Raw genomic sequence first — 20,172 nt, 5'->3', positions numbered from 1 at the left:
CCGCGCCGGGGCCGCCGCCGCCTCCTCGCAGCCCGCCCCGCCCGCCGGGACCCGCCGCCCCGGCATGAAGGTGCTCCGGCACAAGATCGAGCTCCTGACAGGTACGGCCCGGCCGCCCGTGCCGGGAACGGGGGTTGTGAAACGAGGAGGGGCGATGCGGTGATGGGGCCGGGGGAAGGGAGAGCCTTCAGCCCCTGCCTAGGACACGGAGCTGCCCCCCACCCGCTCCGCCGCCTGCCTTTGCTCCCGCGGGTGTGGGCTGCCGGGGTAGGGTCCTTCTCGGGGTACGGGAGGTGATGCCTTGCTGCAGCGGGGAAAGCCCAGCCCGGTGGTGCTGGGGGAAGGGGGGACGGAGTCGGCAGCCTCCTGGCAAAGGGGGCCGCCCAGCAGAGAGCCGAGGGGTGGGGGTGCCCGGGGGATCGCTGGAGCATCCCTGCGGTGCCTCCCTGCTCCTCAGCCAGCCTCCCCTGGGAGTCTCCGCGCTGCCCCGAAGAATGCGCTGGGCTGGGAAGGAGGCTGCTCTTAGCAACAGCCACTGAGAGACAGCCTGAGGCCCCACAAAGCCCCCTACTGCCACCGCCGCCCCCAGACCCTGGGCTGCTCAGCCCATGCATCAGTGGCACCGTGTCCCCTGCCCCCTGGCCTGGCGGCTCTCGTGGTGTGGCTGCCCAGTCCTGCGCCCCTCAGCTCGACCACACTGTTAGGCTGGTTAGTGGGGGCTGCTGGGGTGCAGACCTGTGTCCCTTATGGTGTTCCTCCTGCACCGGTGGGGTGGGATGTGGCCCAGGCTGTGTCACACTGGGGTTTTCCTTCACCCCATCGTGGCTCCAGTGGTCCTGCTCAGGGGGCAATGCTGTGGGCACACGGCCGTGGCTCAGACTGAGCTGCAAGTTCCCTTCCTCCCTCTCCCAGCCTCACTGAAGGCTGCCTTGGCTTCGCAGCCTGGCAGGGGCCAGCCCTCACTTCTCCCAATTTGTCTGCCTGTCTGTTGCACACTGCTCAGTCAGCTCCAAGTATCCCTGCCAACATCCTGTGGGCGCCACATCCTTGCCAGGGCAGGACGCAGGTAGTCAGTGTGGGGACTCCTGTGAGACTGAGACAACATCTGGGGGACCCCTGCCCTGTGACCAAACACACTGCCAAGTGTGAAATGGAGCTCAAGCTTTGTTGTGATCATGATATAATAACAACAATAACAGCAACAACAATAATAATAATGCTGCTACAAGGTGGTTCTCCTCCAGTAAGCCAGCAGTGGGCTGCAGATCCTTGGGGAAGGTAAGCCAATGTGCCTGTTCCTGTCCCCATCTATATATGTAGTGCCAGGACCCTGGTGGGGCAGAGCACTATTCCCAGACAGAGCACTTATGTCCTGCTGGGTTTGGGACTGATTGGGAATTAGGGAAGAAACATGTCCCGGCTGTGCTTAGGAAACTGTGGCACCACACTGGGAAGGCAGAATGGGAGCAGAGATGGGTGTGTTTGGGGTGGTACCCTGGGAATGGGTGCTTGTTGAGGAGCATTGGGGTGAGCTGCAAAGAAAAGGGCTTGTTACTGGGCACATTACTCTGGCATAAGGCGGGAGTCAAGTTGTTTTGGCTAGACGTGGAGCTGTGGCTTCCTCACCAGCCCTCCACAGCAACAGTGGGCCAGTGGGGCTGGGTGAGACTGCCCACAGCCCCACAACCCCACAGCTGCACTGCCAGGAGCAGGGACGAGGGTTCCTGTGGGGTGGCATGGGAAGCAGAGCACCCAGGGAAGGTGGCAGCACAGCTGTGACCCTGCTCACAGGCTGTGGAACCCACGGCACTCCCTGACTTACTGACCCATCCTCTGTTCCCACAGTCAGCAGCACTTTAGGAGACTGTCCTGGGGACCCCTGTGCTGGGGATGCTGGTTGGTGCAGGGCTCTGTCACCTCCCTCCTGAGCCAGCTTTCCCCCCACCATGCAAGCAAGGTCACGGGGCCTTTCCTCATTGCTCAGCCACCCTCCCTCCCATATTAGCTGCCGGCTGTAATTAATAAAGGCATTCACCATACACTAAGTGCTGTTCCCAGCCACCCTGGGGCCGTGGCCACACGGTGGGTTGGTGTGCTCAGCGTGGGACGCTCCTGCTCTCTTCCAGACCCAGCTATCGGTGAGGCTGATTTTTCTCCTGTTTTTTCTCCTGGGGTTGTGGGGTTGCTTGGTTGGTGGCTCTGCAGGTTGTGTTGGCTCGGCTGTGCTGGTGGGCTGCAGGCCAGGGCTGTCCCTGTGCACAGAGCCATTTCCCCAGCAGCAGCAGCCCAGCCTGGAGCAGTACGCCTCTCATTTGTGCCTCTCCATGGGGCTGATAGCACCTCTTGACATCCCCTGGCCTGGTGGGACCCTCTGGGCAGGGGGTGACATGGACACTCCTGATGCTGGGTGCCCTGGAATCTTGAGAGGCTTCGCAGTGTTGTTTCTCCCTCCAAACAGTTCTGGGTTGTTGGATGGCTCCCAAGGAGCAAGATAAAGTGCCATGTCTGCAGAAAACAGGCAGGTGGCACAGCCTGCTTGAGTTTTGAATGGAAAACCTGGTCAGAGGAGAAAAACGTGGCTTTGGAGGGGAGTTTATGACCAGCTCCTGTATTCCTGGTGGCCTTGCAATATTCGTGGCATTTCTTGGCCTTTCCACATCGTCAGCCTGGGCTGATCTAGGTTTGGAGGTGGACAAAGTGTGAAGCAGGCTCGGCCGAGGCTGTGTGGATGGAGCGGGTCTGTGTGTGCTGCGCTGCTTGTACAGCCCAGCCCAAACCATCCCTGTTCTGTCCAGGGAGATTGCACGGGGGGGGATACAGCTGAGGGAATGTGGGATCAGTGCTGGCCCATCTGGAGAAGCAACAACTTGTCTGAAGACTTGGCCCTGTGGAAAGGGTGAGAACAGAGGCTGCAAATGCAATGCCTGAGGTCTGGATCCTGCTCGAGCACAGATAATCCCCTGGCACTGGGATTTGCCAGTTACCCATCCCATTTAAACACGGGGGAGCCTGGATTGTTCCCTGTGTCCCCATGTCTTTCACCTTCTGTGTGCAGCCAGCTGCTGATCTCCTCGCTCTCTTTTGCTCTCTGAGTGGGCTTGTGCCTGGGGGTGTTTTTGGAGATGCCAGTGTTGGCTGGGGTCAGCAGCACCCTGTCTCACACCGCTGCTGAGTGGCAGCTCCATTGAGAAGTCTGTCCCTCCAAGTCCTGGGGCTGAGGCACTCACTGGCCAGCACCTGATTCACAGGCAAGGAGAAGACTTTGGGAGCAAAGGCTTCACATTTGGATTTCTCCCATCATTGCCATACAAACGTCAGGCTGTCTCTCTGCTCTCTTTCTGCTTGGAACATCCCTCTGCCTCCCAGCATGGCTGAGAAACATCACCCCTCATTCTGGCTGTGCAGGGAGATCTCCCTCTGTCCCATCCATACCTATCTGCAACCAAAAACCGGCCAAAAATTTGGATTTTCTATCTTTGACCGATGCTGAAAGTTGGGATGAGAATTTGGATGTTCTTGCTCTGGATTGGGTGCTTACTGAGGTGACCAGCATGGACAGATGAGGTTGGTCCCTCAGTTTGCCCAAGATCGTGCCCTGGAGACAGGTTTGTCCTTAACTGGGAGAACTGGACCTGGGTAGGAGTGGGGAGCTGAGCTCATCTGGGCACTGTCTGCTCTGTGCCTGCTTCCAGCTTCCAGACGAGGGGTTCACTGCAGCCCCTGGGCAAGCTGAAGCACCAAGTCCCCATAGTAAGTGGGTGGAATGAAGCTGACTTGGGTCCCATCCCTATGGGAGGGAGACCCATGAGGCTCCGTGGGGCTGGGGCAAGAGGCCCGAGACAGGACCTGCCCTGACGTGTCCCTTGCCCTGGGCAGGGCTGCTGCTGCAGGAGATGACCATGGCAGGGCTACACGAGCTGCGCTTCACCGAGGAGAAGCCGCTGCTGCGGGGACAGGATGCTGAGCTGGTGAGTTTGGTGACCACTCTGGCTCTGGCTCCTGCATGAGGGGCACCAGGATGCAGGAGCTTGGGAGGGGTTGTGTGCTGGTATTGGGTATTTATGTGGTACTCTGTGTGTGTGCTGGTTTTGGGTGCACATTTGTGGTCCTCAGTGTGTGTGTGTGTGGGTGGTGATGAGCCTGCGTGGCTGAGCACAGGATGATGTGCGTGTGTGCAGATGTTGCACATCGTGCTAACACACACCTGTGTGTGCACACACGCAGGTAACACATGCACATGTGTGCACACGTGTGGGCATTGTGTCCCCTGCAGCCCTGGGGAGGGGGTGCCTGTGGTGTCAGAGGTCTTTGCAGGCTGGGTGGGAGGGCGCTGCAAAAGTGAGTGGTGTCTCTGTCCCTAATGGCTCCTTCTCATCCCAGGAGAACTCGGATGTCTTCCTCTCCACTGTGGACACAGACTGGAAGGTAGGACCAGCCATGGGAGGTGCTGCCCACCCCTGGGTTTCACGTGGAACAGCAGCCTGTGCCTGGGGAAGGCTGTGGGGCACTGAGTGAACTCAGGGCTGTTCTGTCCCCTCTTCCATGGGGACGCAGTGCCTGGTCAGTGTCTGTGCACGGGGTTGCACATCCATCATAGCCCTTGTCAGGAGGGGATGGGGGGATGCTGCCAGGCATCTCTGTGCTGGCGCTCGGATGTTACTGGTGGGCACTTGGCCATGGGCTGGGGACAAAACCTTTAAAACAGGCAATTTCTTCTCAGGAAGGGTGAGCTGCTTTTCCAGCCCCTCTACCATTGCCATGGCAATGGTTTCCCAGGCAATGCCAGCTCCCTGCTTACATAAGGATGTTTGAAAGCCTCTTTCTCTTTTGGAGGGCTGGGGCATTGCCCCCTATACCACCCACCTCTCTTGGAGAGTAGGGCCCCTCTGCTCCCTTGGCTGGCACCTGCCCATCTTGTACCTCCATTTGTGCTCTCCAGAGGAGCCCCATGATACAGCTCCAGGACTCATGGGAGCTCAGCTCGTGCCTGGCTCCCATGTTGGTCTGCATCACTCTCACACCTCTGCCCAGGCTCATCCTGCACCAGGCTCACTCTGTGGGGACCAGGGTGGTAGGGAGGGAGGGTAGTGGGGCTGCCAGCTTGCTGCCTGTCCCTCTCCCAAAGTGTTCCCCTCCCAGGGGACACCAGTGATTGACTTCAGGCTGTGTGCTGCCGCTTTGCCAGCAGTGGGACCATGGGGACAGTGGGCTTGGGTGTTGATGGCTGAGCCCTTGCAGGTATGGCACTGAAACAACAGCACCTATAAGGACAAAATAAATGTGGATTTCATTCATCCTGAGATAAGGGCAGGGGAGCACAGGTCCCTGTTTTAGCAGTGCCCAGAATTTTGGGGCTGGCCTGCTCAGTGTCTGTCACCCATGCAGGTGGGAAGGTGCAGCTGGTCAGGGAGCAAGGATGCTGGTGCTGGCTGCTGTGGTTCACAGAGTGGGAGGTACCTGATGGCCCTCTTGAAAGCCAGGAAATAATTAAAAAATGGCAGTGGTGAAAAGAAATGGTGCTCTCCCCAGCAGCTCTAAAGCTGGTGAGGTGCTGGGGCTGGCAGCAGCAGGGTGTGCAGGGCTGGGCTGCTCCTTGCTCTGCTTGCTCAGGGCTTCTGTTGGCCACTGGAGGGGAAACCAAACCTCCTGGTGTCACCAGTGAGAGTGAGGAGGGAGAGGGAGGTGAGGAGGGGAGGGAAGTGGCAGTGCAAGGCTGCCCAGAGCTCTCGGTAGCACCAGAGGCACCAGTACGGCTCTCACTCAGCTGTGCTGGGGCAGGGCTTGGTCGGCGTGCAGGCGATGTTAAAGAGCAATGACCCTCCCAGGACAATCGCTGCGTGTGGCAGGGGCTGGCCCAGGGTGGCACTGAACCATGTCCCTGGTGCTGCCCAAGTGGAGCAGTTCTGGACAGCAAATGCCACAGGGATGCACCTCCATCCCCTCGGGATCTAAAAAAGAAACTGGGCAATGATCAAGGCAGCTTTTCCCAAGCCAGCCAGACCCTCCATTGTCCCGGCTCCCCTCCAAGAGCCTCAGGGTAGGGATGGGATGAGTTTCCTGGGCTATGCCAGGGCAACCTCCTCCTTTTCCCCACTCTGACATTTGCAAGTTGGTGCAGTGCAAAGGCTGCCTGCCATTCCTTGGGGAGATCTTACCCCATTTTCTAGATTCACCTCCTTGGGATAATTCAATCCAGCCCTCAGCTCAACTCTTCACTGTCCCCTGCTGCTCCCTAGAGCCAGTCATTGATGGGATGCTCAGGCCTGCCTGGGGCAGTGGGGGGGGCCACCAGCCAAAGTAAAGCCCTTGGGACAGAAGCCAAGGTGCAGGAGAGCTGGGGGCAGGTGCCCTGGGACCTGGGTGCCCTGCATCCTGCAGGAGGTCTGGGCCACCCGCCAGGCAAATGGGCTAGTAGCCAAGGTGGTGGTGATCCCATTCGATGCTATTCAAGCAGAGTCAGTCTTGCTCAGCCCTCCCATCTCCCTTGCAGCCCTTTTGCATTCACCTTGGCTCTTCCACCCCTTCTGTCTTCTATTTATCTACCTTCTGTCTTTTTTTGTCCCTATGCATCTCTTGTTTTTTCCTGGGGACTGTGGCTGTCACGATCTTTGGCTCTACAGGCAGCAGGGCTGGGGAAAGCAAAAATGGCACCTGGAGTGCCAGGAACCACCGGGGAGCTGGGCTTCCCCATCACACACGGTCCTTCATTCATAGGGATGCCTCTTTCCAGGCCTGGGTCTGAGCTCCCCGCAGGACAAAGCAGTGCAGAGTGAAGCCTCTCTGGTGGAGGCAGCATCAATGCCATCCCTCTGCCCATCTGTCCTTTCTCCACATCCAGACCTTTTGTCTGTCCAGCCCTGACTTGTTTGTGGGACATGGCTTTCAGTGGGTTCCTGAAGGGCATTTAAGGGACTGTGAGACTCCTTCTCCATCCATGATTGCCCAGTTTTGTGCCGGTCATGCCGAGCTGGGCAGTGGTGCTGGGCTGGGCAGGGGGAGGCAGGGTGCAGGGAGAGGGCACCCAGAGACTGCTGGGGGGTTCTGGGGCTGTGGTGGCACGAGGCCTCATTGGAATCAGGGAAGAAATGGTCTGCCTGCACACATGTGCACATGGGAATTCTCACGTGTGTGTGTATGCACACAGCATGTGTCAGTCCAGGGAACGATCCAACCCCTTGGAGCTGCTGGATTGTCTTTCCTCCTGCTTTATTTACCTGCCACTGGCAATGCCCAGGTCAGGGCTAAATCCTGCACATTTCCTGCGTGCCATCATCCCGCATGATGGTGGGATGAGTGTGCTGCTGGGTGAGGCAACACAGGTGTCTGGGCAGTGTTTACATGTGTACATGTGTGTGCCCCTCCGTGGACATGTCTGTGCCCCTCTGTGCACATGTGTACAAGGTTCTGCAGGCGTGCAGCTCGCTGTGCATCCATGAGCATTAGTGATGGCCGTGGCATCTGTGCCAAGCACATGCAGCAGGTGTGCTCTTGGTATGCAGATGACCACAACATACATGTACGGGAACATGTGCTGACACACACACACAGGGCCTGGCCCTGGGGGGTATGCACAAGCTTTTTGTGGGGTGCATGTACTTCGGTGTTGGTATGGTGTTAATTTTCCCAGTTTTTCCACTCACAGACAGGGTTTTGCCCGGCCCCTGTGTGTCTGTGTCCGTACGTGTCCCTGTGCATGTACATGTGGTGATGTGCACGTGGCAGAGTGCGCCTGCCGTGTTCTCCTGTTTTTCAGTGTGTGCCCGTGTCCATCTGTGGCTGTGTGTGTGCTGCCTGCTTCCCGGGCATCGCTGCAGGGCCTTGGCCTGGGCGGCTGCGGGCTCAGCCGTGACTCTGTGTCCGTGTGCGGCTGGAGCCCGGTGTGTGCAGTGGGCTCTGTCCTGACCGTGCTGGGGCTGCTCCATGGGATACCAGTCCAGACACCCCGCCTGTCTCTGTCTGCCGAAAGAGGGAAGATGGAGAAGGTACCGCACGGTGCCAGGCGTTTTTTCTTCATAAACAAGGGTATTTGGGGCCAATTGGAGCATGAATAATTCCCGCGGCAGCCAATGGCTGAGTGCCGGCTCCATCGCGGCGCTCGCCTGCAATGGAGGCCAAACCTGCCGAGGGGGAAGGGCGAGGGAGGGCTTAGCGCAGGGCTGGGGCTCCGCTATAAATCGAGGCGAGGGGCTGAGCCAGCGCAGAGCTCAGCTTCGCCCCGGCGGCTGTGTTACCGTGCCCCACACCGGGACCTCCGGCTTGGCCCGCACTGCCTGAGCATCCTCGTCCGCCCAGTTCCTCACCATGCCGGAGTGCTGGGATGGGGTAGGTACCGCCGTTGCCGTGCTCACTACCTTCGCTTCCCAGGTGTTTTCCTGCCCCAGTGTCTCTCCTGCTTGCCCAAGCTGGGCCTTTGCACCCAGCAGGGCTCGGCGTGGGGCAGGCAGGCATTGGGGCAGGGAGGACCCACTACTGGGGAGCCCTTCCTTCTCCCAGCCCTGCTGCCGCATCCCTGATGTGCTGCAGGTTTTGGGGACGCATTGTCCTTGAGCATGTCCTCCCGGAGCCCGGCAGAGATGCTGTGCCGAGGCTGAGGGTCAGCAGCTCTGGCCCGTGCTGGGGTTGTGTGCTGATGGGGGGCACACTGCCCCTTGCCCACCCCCTGGGCTACAGAGGGAGAAGGGTCTCTGGCTGTTTTGAAGCAACCCCTTGGTTGCTTTCTGGCCTCTGCAGTGATGGCAACACCCGATGGCAACAGGCTGGTGCAGAGGGGGTGAGTGAGGTGGGAGCACTGCAGCGGTGAGCAGGTAGCCTGGACATGGATGGGCTCTGTCAGGCACCTATGGGTGCTGGGAGCCCCATGCCGCTCCTCGCTGGGGCTGTGGGTTTTCTGTGCCACTCTCTGCTGCGTGCATCCCCTGCATCCCAAGCCTCTTCCCCCAGCGAGCATCCCTGCGGCAAAGGGCAGGGCTGTGGTACCCAGCAGTGCTGCAGAGGCTGCACCACAGGCAGGATGTGCTTGGCTTGGCAGGGGGCGGGGGGCAGGAGGGAGCAGTGCTAAGGAACGATCCACTACCTTGGGCATGTGATTTTGGGGTAGGATTGAAAGCTGAGCTGTTGGGGCTGTGATGGGTACCATCGGCATGGTGATGGCAAGGAGGCAGCCCTGTGCTCAGGATCAGACCACACAGATGCCTCCTGCTCTGTGACCTTGGGCCAGGCCCTTCCTCTGCCTCAGTCTCCCAGTCTGTTGTTGCAGAGGGATGTCACTGCTCATGGACTTCTGCCTGGTGCAACTGCAGGGGGTGGAGGGACAGCTGTGGATGAGGGCTGGGGTCAGGGTGCCCTTGGGAGCTAAGAGATGTCTCCACAGAGCCCTGGATCTGCCTTTGGGTGCCATGTTCCTCCAGGGGCAGCAGGTCTCAGTGAGGGGAGGCACTGCAGTGAGGAGACCCTGTCCCCAGGCGCTTCCTCCCACCCGAGGCCCGTGTCCTTCAGAGTCCTTGGTGGCGTGTAACCCGCGTGAGCATCCGCGTACCTGCTCTCCTCCCACCAGCCCATCCATGGGGCTGCCAGTGCCAGCAGCGAGGACCGTGATGCTTGGGCACCCTGCCATCATCCCCTGCCATCATCCCCTGCCCTGCCCTGCTCAGCACATGATGCTCCTGCACCCACCAGATCCCAGCCTCGAGGTCACTGCTGCTGGACTGGCTGGCAGGCACGGGCATCTGGAGGGGACCTCTGGTCCCTTGTCCTTGGGCTGCACCTGGGCTCAGTTCCTGATGCTGGCTGGGAACAAGGGCCAGGATGTCAAGGCTGGAGCCCTCCTAGACAGGGAAAATGAGGCACGTGGTAGTTTTCGTCTCTCTATGGGGGCACTGCCATTTCAGACCAGGGGTTTTAAAGTTAATTTAGCTGTAATTTTGGGATCAGGTTGCAGCATTTCCTGTAGTGCTGCCCAGGGTCTGACCTCTGCTCATTTGTCCCAGATTGAATCTGCACCCAACTGGGCCATGCTGTGAACTCCTACCCTGTTGCCAAAATTTCCTCAGTCTCAAGCCCTTGAAGATCTCCTCTCCTGTCCTGTGGTCCACCTGTCCCATCCTATTATCCTCCTCTCTCAAACCCTCTTGGATCCATCCCTTGATACCATCCTGTGATCCCATCCTGTGATACGCACGTCCAATCCTATGTCCTATGGTCCTACCCAAAGTCTTCCCTTCCTGAGCTGATGGAGGCTGTGAGCATTTGTATGTGATTTGTCCTGCTTTCTACCCCCTCTGGGATGCCCAGAGCTAGTTTTTTTCCTGGGACAGCTGCTCCTCTTTCCTGTGTCTTCCCACGGGACCCATGTGGGGAAGCAGCAGTGAAGGGTGTGATGGTGGCACAGGAGAGGATGAAAGGCTGTCTTAGGGCAGGTGGGCATCACCCCATCTCTCCTCTTCCCCAGGAACATGACATTGAGACCCCCTACGGACTGCTGCATGTGGTCATCCGGGGCTCTCCCAAGGGGAACCGCCCGGCCATCCTGACGTACCACGATGTGGGCCTCAACCGTGAGTGCTGCTCCTGGGCTGGGGGTGCAGGGCAGGCAGGGGTGAGCCCGAGGCTCCATGGGGTGCCAGGACATTGCCCCTGGCTCACCTCCTTTGCCTCTGCCCGTGGCTGCACTGGGTCCCCCCCGGCAGCTGAAAGCACCAGGGGAGTTCGGATGCTCAGCTGGACACAAAGCCCAGGCCAGGCACAGCCAGGAGTGCTTGGCCAGCCCAGTGCTGGCTGCCTGCCTGCCCACACCAGGCAGGGATGGGACATGGGGGATGCTGGGCTGGTCCTCACTGCCGCCACCAGCCTGTTGGTATGCAGAGCATGGACCCAGCTGGCAGCAGGGCATAGTGGGGGACAAAAGACTGGGAATAGCAGGGAAGGAGGGACCCCGAGCTGGGGCTGTGGTGTGGAGATGCTGCACTTTCTGTCAGCCTGCAGCCCTGGACCTGCACCCCAGAGCCCTGTCCCAGGCTGTGCCCTCCAGCTGAGCCAGGATGCCCAATTCCCTGTGAGTGGAGAGAAGCATCTCCCGCTCCGCTGGCGGCTGAGGCTGAGTCACTGACACACTACTGAGCTGTGTCACCATTGCAGCAGCTCTGGCTGCTCAGGCACACGTCATGCTGGCTGCAAAGGGCCTTACAACTGCCTCACCCCCACATTTTGGGAGGGATGTCCCAGCACTGATGCCATGGGACAGGACCTGTCCAAGCCCAGGCAGTGTCTGTATCCCACTGCAATGGGGAGGTCTTGTCCATGGCAGCGCTGGGGATGTTTCTTCGACTCTTTCCAAGCAGGGAGATTTGAAGCTGCTCCTCAAATTCTATGTTTGCTTGAGCCCTTTCTGGGGATTTTGGACAGGGCTAATACCCCAGGCTGCTAATCCTGCTGCCCACTGGGTGGTCTTGCAGTCCTGGGCTTTGCGTTCCCCAGTCCCATCCTTCTGAGGCTCACCAATGAGGTCACCCCAAACTCCTCGTTCTCCTGGCTGTGTCTGTCCATCCCCATGCCTCCTGACACCTGGAGGGATGCAGCCCTTGCTAACAGTAGCTGCGGTCCCTGCTGTAAGGACAAGGAGCCCGGAGGGAAGGGGATGTGATGGCTTTGGTGGCATGTCACCTCCTGGTTGAAGGGCAGTGGGAGGGTGGGCAGCTTCTGTCCATGCTCCCCTGGCCCACCAGGCCCTGGTGCCAGCGTGTTTGGTCTCTGATACCCCCCTGCCCTTTGACAGACAAGCTTTGTTTCAACACCTTCTTCAACTACGAGGACATGCAGGAGATCACGAAGCACTTTGTGGTGTGCCATGTGGACGCGCCGGGCCAGCAGGCAGGAGCCTCACAGTTCCCTCAGGGGTAGGTGCCAGCTTCAGGGGCTCACTGTGCCTGCTGGGATGTCACCCCCTGCCCCTTGGGTTGTTGCTGCCTGGCAGCTGTGCCCTGCCTGTGGGTCTTTCCAAACTGTGCCAAAGCCTGTGGCAGGCGAGTGGCCCAGGGCAGGCAGTAGGGTGATTTGCAGGTGGGTGGCATTTCCTTGCCCATTTCAGGCAGCCCAGCTGCCCTGTCCCAGACACCCTGCTCTGAACAGTTCCATAACCACCATCCTATGCCTCCCTGTGCCACAGGTACCAGTACCCATCCATGGACCAGCTGGCTGCTATGTTACCCAGCGTGGTGCAGCATTTCGGGTGAGTCAGCCTCTCTTCCACGGCTGCTGGCTGAGGGTCCTGGGCAGGCAGATGGGCAGAAGGCAAGGGTTTGGGGCTGGGGGAGTTGTCCCTGTAAACTGGCATCCTGCAAGGCTTCTTGCTGTGGGTGCAGGGGTGTCCCAGGGAAGATGTGTTGGAGCCCACTGTCCCCTCATATGGACCTCTCTGTATTTCCAGGTTCAAGTACGTGATTGGGATTGGTGTTGGGGCAGGAGCCTACGTGCTGGCCAAGTTTGCGGTGAGCCTGAGGTTGGGATGGGCTGGCCCTGAGTTGTTGCATGTACCTGCTGTCAGCCCAGGGCATGGGGAAGAGCAGGAGCTGATACCTCCAGGCAGTCTCTGCTGCTGCAAAGGCTCCTGGAGGGTTGGGGGACCCAGGATGGCAGTGCCATGGCCACGGTGGCTGGGCAGTCTCGCCACAGGTCTCCTGTTGCTCCCAGGACAGGGTCACATCAGCTCCATGCAATCCTGTGCAGTGGCTCTGGTGGGGGGCTGCCCAGGGCACATCTTCCCTCCCCTCTGAGCCTCTCCCCTCTTGCTCACTGCAGCTCATGTTCCCTGACCTGGTCGAAGGGCTGGTCCTTATGAACATCGACCCCAATGGCAAAGGCTGGATTGACTGGGCAGCTGCCAAGGTGGGCAGGGCCCCAACCCTTCCTCCCAGTCCTGGCGGCTTCCTGGGGCAGGAGGCAGCCACGGCAGTGCCATAACTCCCTGTGCTCCCTCTACAGCTCTCTGGCCTCACCAGCACGCTGCCGGACATTGTCCTGTCCCACCTGTTCAGCCAGGTAAGGGCTGTGCATCCTGCCAGGCCCCTGCCACCAGCTCCCCAGCCCAGCATCCAGCTGGGTCACCTGGGCTGTGCCCTGCCAGGTACCACAGTGCCACTGGACCCTTCCCATGTGCAGGGTTGGGGTTAGTCAAGCCCTGCCTGGTCTGAGGCTTAACCTTGATGAGTGTGTGACTCGTGCCCCTGTCCTGCCTGGGTGTGCTGCCTGCAACAGCACTGTGCCCAGCTGCATTGCCCAGCATCCTCCTCCTTATCCCTGCTGGCTGGCATGGCATGGGCAAGACTGGGGGAGTAGAGTGTCCCCCCAGCACCTGCCCTGATCTCCATGCCCTGCTGGCACAGGAAGAGCTGATGAACAACACGGAGCTGGTGCAGAGTTACCGGCAGCAGATCGGCAGTGTGGTGAACCAGTTCAACCTCCAGCTGTTCCTCAACATGTACAACAGGTGAGTGCTCCAGGCAGCCCTGCTGCTGGGCTGTGTTCCTGTCTGTGCCAGGGCGAGGGGCTGCAGTGCTGGTGGGTGGCTCTGAGGTCACCATGGGAACCCAGACCCCTGCTGGGTGCTGTCATCACCCTCCAGTGCATGCAGGCAGCAGTGCAAAGTTGTCTGCCGCTGCTGCCTGGGCATGAGGGAGTGGTGGTACCTCTGCCAGAGCCTTGCCATGTCCCAGAGCCCACCATCGTGGCTACACATTGCCATGTCTTCTCCTGCACTAGGTGCTGGCACAGGCCTGGGAAAGGGGGCAGAGATGCTGTCCCATGCATGCAGGGTGTTGGGAGCCCTGGCACTCTGATGGGTGCTGCATCCCATGGCAGAGGTGGGCATGGCATCCTCCGTGCACAAGGTGCCGGGACAGCGGGGCTGAGTGCTGCTTCTTGAGGCTGGAAGTGGCCTGATTCTTGTGCTATGGCATCGGTGGTGGCATCTGCCCATGGGCTCACACTGGCCTTCTTTCTCCTCCCTCAGCCGCAGGGACCTGGACATCAACCGGCCTGGGACTGTGCCCAATGCCAAGACGCTGCGGTAAGAGCCGTGCCAGCAAGTCACAGAGGGGTCCCGGGGCAGTGGAATTTGCCCAGGCCAAACCCTGACCAGGGCCCTCTATCCTCTCACTTCCAGCTGCCCCGTGATGCTGGTGGTCGGAGACAACGCGCCTGCTGAGGAGGGGGTGGTGAGTGACGGGGCAGCGCCTGCGGGGTGGCAGGCGGGCGATGCCCACGCACGGGCACGCACATGTTCCCTGCCTGCTCAGACGCATGGCAGCGCCCGGGAGTGGGAGCGTGCTTGTGTGCAAACCCACCTGCTCGTGTGGGCACCTGCGCACATGCAGCTGTGTGGGGTTGCCACACCTGGAAAACTTCCCCTTCTTCATACACCCAGATGTGCTCACACTGTGCACGCTCGGATGTGTCGGCACATGGGCACACTCCCTGCTGGGCCACGTGCACCCACACAGCCTCTGGCACACACCCACGGCATTGTCCACCCTTGCACATCAGCCACAGGTACGGTGCAGGTGGCTGCATTTGTAGACAATGTGTAACTGCATGCACACAACTCTCCTCTGCCACGTGCCTGTGCACGTGGGCACATTTGTGTGCATATACACATGGGTGTGACACAGAATGCCTCACCAGTCTCCTCACCTCCCGTTCCAGTCCCTATCCTTGCCCAGACTGATAGGAGGAAAGTCCCCTCTGTCCCATGGCAGGGGATGGTGGTCCTGCAGGCTCAGGGCTCACCTAGTGCCCTGTCTCCTCCTGGCTGAGGAGGGATTTGCCAGCTGGAATGCTGTGGGCCAGTGGTGGTATATGTGGACAACTTCTGCTTGGCTCCTGGCTTCCTAGGGTGCTAATATCATCTCTCCTGCCTACAGGTGGAGTGTAACTCCAAGCTGGATCCCACCAACACCACATTCCTGAAGGTAGGCTGGTGGCAAGGGGCAGCCGGGAGGTCCCTGCTGCCTATGAAGTGCCCCATTGCCTTCTGCCCCAGGGCTGCAGGGTGTCCCCATCTCCCCATTCCAGGTCTATCATGGCCCTTGGAGCTAGGGGTGTATGGGGAGAGCAGAGGGACCCCAGCAGTGGCATCCTGCCAGCGGGTACTGGGGGATGGTGGACAGTACAGGCACCCTCCCAAACTAAGCAGGACCTTCTCTTTGCAGATGGCTGACTCCGGTGGGCTGCCCCAGGTCACACAGGTGAGCCCTCACAATTTCCCCAGTTAACTGGGGAAACTGGGCCCTAAGGCATGCATTGGTGCTGTCCTTGGCTGGGTGGGCATGGGCTGATGAGAGCATAGGGGTCTCACGCTGGGGCTGCCAGAAGCAGCTCAGGGCTGAGCGGGGATCTCGGCCTCGGTGCTGCCTCAGCTCAGCTCAGCCTGCTCTCTCCCTACAGCCAGGCAAGCTGACCGAAGCCTTCAAGTACTTCCTGCAAGGCATGGGCTACAGTGAGTGCCGGGGCTGGGCGTGGGGCTGGTGGGGGTTTGTGTGTGCTGATCTGCTGCAGGAGAGGAGCCTGGCACCTCTGCGTGTCTGTCCTCATGGAGAGCTGCACGTGCGTATGTGGCACTGTGTGTGCAGCTGTGGAAGGTGTCTGTCCGAGTGTCCGCAGGGGCGTGGGATGTACAGGCTCTGTGTGCACCCACACGTGTGTGCAAGGGCTCTGTGTGTACATATGTGTGTGCCAGGCTCCCTGTGAAGGTGTGCACGTGTGTGTGCGTGTGTGGGCATGCATGAGCAGGGGCTGTGTGTGTGCAACAAAGACAAGCAGAGCCCACGTGCAGAAGTCTGTGTGCATGTGTGTGTGCACAGTTTATGACCAACCGTGTGTGTGTGTTTATACCTGTGTGTGCATGCATGCAGAAGTCCACGTGCACGCGTGTGTGTGTTTGCAGGTCTGTTGCACGTGTGTGTGTCTCTGTGTGTGTGTGTGCAGTCTGTGTGCGCAGGGACAGCTCTGTGTGCAGGCACACGTGGGCTGGGCAGGGGCTCCTGGCCCAGTGGAGCGGCCAGCAGGGCTGACACTCTCTCTCTGCCCTCCCTGCCCTTCTCCTGCCCCTGCCAGTCACCCACCTGAAGGATCGGAGGCTGAGCGGAAGCACAGGTACCGCTCAGTGCTCAGCCCGTGCCCGCTGCTGCATGGTGCCTGCCTGGCCTGTGCCCTCGAGCTGCCTGGGCGCCTTTGGGAGCAGCCTGGGTGCAGGACCAGCCCTTCCCAGCCGGATGCCCACTGCCTCGCTCTGCTTTGCCTGAGATGGCACCCTGAGCCAGGGCTGGGGGCTGAGAAATGGCATTCAGACAATTCCCTCTCCATGCAGGCACAGCCTTGGCAACGTGCCCACTGTGCCCTCCTGTGACCACTGGCCATTCTGTCTGGGGGAGGGCGTCACCTTCCCTGCACACCCTGGGCAGCCAGGGGAGCTCCGATCCCAGCTCACTCCTTTCCTGGAGTGTGGTAGTTAGGGGTCCCCACTGCCTAATGCCCAGAGGTTGCATGCCCAGGAGTGAGCCCGGTGTGCAGCCTGCCACAGAGCACCCCTGCCCTGCTGTCCCTTACCAGCCTGGAGCTGCTCATGTTGTCACAGCACTGCTTGCTGCAAGCTTGTGCTCAGGCTCAGTTGCATCGGGGAGCAGGGCTGGTGGCAATGTTGGTTCAGGTCCCTCAGTATTTCAGAGGGATCTGAGCACCCTGGCTGTCTCTCTGTGCCCGTGCAGTGCCATCTGCCAGCATGACCCGCCTGGCACGCTCCCGCACGGCCTCCCTCACCAGCGCCAGCTCTGTGGATGGCACCCGCCCACGTGCCTGCACCCACTCGGAGAGCACCGAGGCCATGGGGCAGATCAACCACACTATGGAGGTATCGTGCTGAGGTCCACGCCCGCCGCCGACGTCTCCTTCAGAGCCATCTCCCATCCGTCAGCATCCCGCCAGCACCCACCCGCCCCGTGGACATCCTCCAGCAGGGCCCTCGCTTCTTTGGGGTCAATTTGTCTTCTTTGCCATTGGCCTCATCCCCTTGTCTGGTACAGGAGAAGGAGAGGGGCTTTATCCAGCAGTCACACATGGTTCTGCATTGGTCCTCGCCCTCCCTAGCATCAGCTTGGCCCCAGCTTGGGAGGGTGGGTGGCAGGGGGACAGCGCCAGGATGGGGTAGCAGGATCAGGGTGATGAGACGGGGACAGGATGTTGGGATGGGATGGGATGAAGGGATGGGACAGCACGTGGAGAGGACACAGGAGGTAGGTTGGTCTCCCAAGTTCAACTGGTGGATGACAAAGTCAAAAGGAAGACAGGAACAGGGAGCAGCACTTACTGGGAGGTCACTGGTCTGTTCCTAGGGATGCAGTTTTCATTTCTGCCTGATGGCCTCTCTAGGGAGAGCTAGCATGGGATCCCCCAGCACACCCAGGACCTGCTACCCCAGAGCTGGCTGAGCCTCGTGAGAAATCACATCCCAAACTGTCCCTTCGCCCTGGTCATGTACCCTGAGGCCTGCCCTGGGGCAAGTGAAGAGTGGTCAGCCCTACTCCAGAAGCTGTCAGGGCAGGAGGGTGGCAGGAGTGTCCCCCTGCCTCTGCCCATGCCCTCGCCTGTGGTGGCACTTCCTTTGTCCCTTGTTGCAAGAAGGACAATTACCGCCTGCCACCAAAAATGCACTGGGGAGGGGGGAATTGGCTGGCTTGGCCCCTGCCACACTGTCAGTTCCACTCCCAGCTCTTGGGCTGAGCCCTCCAGGGTCCAGAGGCCACTGTTTTTGGGGATGTCACACAGCAAATCCCACCTCAAGTTTTGCCACAACCGGTGGGTGTCATCACCGTGGAGCCATTAGCAATAAGACGAGACACTCCTCCCACCGTGTTCGGGAGCCCTCAGCACCCTCTGCCCCGCAGGGTGCCTCACTGCAAGGTGCTGGCAGTGTGGGGTGACCCCTGGGCTGTGGGGAGCACTCATGGTCTGGCTTTGCCCACACAGCTGGGCAGACCCCCCATGGCTCCCAAAACCACACCCCCCACCTCCAGCATTTTGCCTGTGCACTGAGTGGGGCGTCTCTCAAGGGCTTGGCTCCCCCCGGGCCGTGGGGCCCCATCTGGCCACCAACTCCAGGTGGCTCTTGCCTCTCACACTCGGCATGGAGAACCTTGTCATCACATAACCCCAATGATGGCCACACAGCCTCTGCTGCCAGAGCAGCAGTGCCCAGCCTCTCCTGTGCCCACTGTGAGGCACCGTAAGGATGGCCCTGGCTCTGGTGATGGGTGCTCAGGTCTCTGTAGGTGGTCCATGGGGGACCTGAGCAGGGAACCCACCAGCTGCCACCATCTGGGCGAGCAGAACCAGCCCGCTGGAAGCAGGTCCCACCCAGCCCCACAAAAACATTCTACCCCCCAGACCCCATCCCTGCTCCCCAGTGAAGGGCACAGAGGTCCCGGGGCTCCCAGCGGGTGTATGAGGGCTTTTGGCCCTGAGACCTGTGCCCCACCTGACCCTTCCCATAGTAAAAGGCCACCCCAAAACACCAGTGTCCCCCTTTGTCCCCCACTTTGTTCTGCTGTGTGCTTCCTTCTTGGTGTGACTCTGAAAGCTATGTAGCTCCTTTTTACGGTAGATACCGCTGCGATCTCTTGTTTTCTCAGCGTGTCCTTCCAGATGATATATATATATAAATACCTATACATAATATATATATAAGGGTTTGCCCAGTCCCTGACCTTTTTGGGTTCACTCCTCCTTGCGTTCTTGTCCAAGCAGTGCCGTGTGGTTTCCCTGGAGGTGGTGTGGCCGTGCTCGCCTTCAGTTCCTCACCTTAGTTTTGTTGGTTGGTTGGTTGGTTTTCCCTGGTGGTTTGTTCTTTTGATTTTTGTTGGTTTTCCTTTTTTTCCCAGTCACAGCGGAATTTAACACATTTTCCTGTCTGAGTGCAGCCTGGTTTTGTCACAGCGGCATCGAGGCCGCAGCACTCATGAGACAGCAATATGTAAACCGGATTTAACTAACCTGTTGCTGTAGAGAGGAGTTACTGTGTTGGAAATAAACCAACAAACTAATAAAGATGTTAAGAACCTGCTGTGCTCTTTACAACGTGCTGCAGGGAAATGGGCCTGAGCCTACCTGGGGCCTGCCTGCAGAGAGCTGGCAGGCACAGAGGACAAGGGGGACACACCTTGGCCACCAACCCCACTAGTGATGCCTATGGAAGAGAGCCCAGGACCCCATGGTGCACATGGGGAAAAGCTGTGGGGGTGCTTTGGCTTTGGGGTAGCCATAGGCAGGCTGCCCTATATGTCAGGAGTGGATGGAGCCTGGAAAGCTGCCGGTTGTAGCCCAATGAGGTTGGATCCAAGAGATGTCCACTGGGGAAGAAAAGATCTGTGGCTGCACAGCTCTGGGAATAAGCAGGGTGCTTGGGAGATCCAGCATCCCTGTCCACTGCCAGGACCCCTGTTTGTTTCCCCATCAAGGTCTGAGTGTCCTAGGCCATAGCCCTTTCCAAGTGCATGAAGTTCTTCCTGGAAGGGATCCTGTCCCTACATCCTAGTCCTTGTCCCTGCTCAAGTGTGTCAGTGTCTGCCTTGTGCTGGGTCGATCCAGACTGGTCCCAGTCCCTGAAGACGGTCCCAGAGCCAAAGCATGGAGACAGTGTGGCTGTGTAGTCCACACTCATGGTTGCCTGGGGTGGGCAGAGAAAGCTTGGACACATGGGGAGGGAATGCACATGGCCAAGTCTGAGCCAAGGCGTGGGCAGGCAGCCCAGGAGCCTTTCTTGGCTGGATTGGTTCTGCTGGTCAGGGTGAGCCTCATCTGGGGGATGGAGTACACTGCACACACCCTTACCACTGAAATGCACCCTTGTCACTGAAATGCAGTAATGCTGTATCCGTCCAGGGCATAATGCATGCTTTATGCTGTACAGATGGCTGGGATAGGATGTCAAGCGAACGATTTCCACATTCCCACTGAATGCAATTAATGGAGTGCTGGATGCTGAGTACTGACAGAGTGCAACAGGAAGACAACTAACAACTACATATCTCTACAGTACTACTTCTAGATTAAAACTCTGTACTTCAGATAATAGCCTAAATAATCTATTTTCTTGGGACCTGGCCCATCTCACCACTCAGTTACCTTTTC

General features: G+C 59.3%; 1 protein-coding gene across 6 annotated transcripts; it reads left to right on the top strand.

Annotated features, from left to right (window-relative positions):
• Positions 1 to 19,105, top strand: NDRG4 (NDRG family member 4). Of its 6 annotated transcripts, none has more exons than XM_042027158.1 (17): positions 1 to 101; positions 3,877 to 3,968; positions 4,381 to 4,425; positions 10,448 to 10,553; positions 11,771 to 11,891; positions 12,161 to 12,223; positions 12,422 to 12,482; positions 12,793 to 12,879; positions 12,976 to 13,032; positions 13,377 to 13,480; positions 14,003 to 14,059; positions 14,156 to 14,207; positions 14,913 to 14,960; positions 15,201 to 15,236; positions 15,436 to 15,487; positions 16,105 to 16,143; positions 16,755 to 19,105. In XM_042027158.1, exons 1-17 carry the CDS (start codon positions 65 to 67, stop codon positions 16,907 to 16,909), a joined length of 1,212 nt encoding a protein of 403 aa, XP_041883092.1. In that variant the 5' UTR covers positions 1 to 64; the 3' UTR covers positions 16,910 to 19,105. The 6 variants fall into 6 exon arrangements, with proteins under 6 accessions (XP_041883092.1, XP_041883093.1, XP_041883090.1 ...); XM_042027156.1 differs by lacking the exon at positions 1 to 101 and adding an exon at positions 2,059 to 2,138; XM_042027159.1 differs by lacking the exon at positions 16,105 to 16,143 and having other exon boundaries at positions 2 to 101.
• Positions 19,106 to 20,172: the final 1,067 nt, after the last annotated feature.

This window comes from Corvus kubaryi, unplaced genomic scaffold (assembly GCF_017639235.1).
Source record: "Corvus kubaryi isolate FWS band 111438036 unplaced genomic scaffold, C.kubaryi_AGA036_p1.0 37300, whole genome shotgun sequence".
Classification (NCBI taxonomy): Eukaryota; Metazoa; Chordata; class Aves; order Passeriformes; family Corvidae; genus Corvus; species Corvus kubaryi.
The sequence above is the reverse complement of the archived record's forward strand: the minus strand, read 5'-3'. Positions and strand labels throughout refer to the sequence as shown.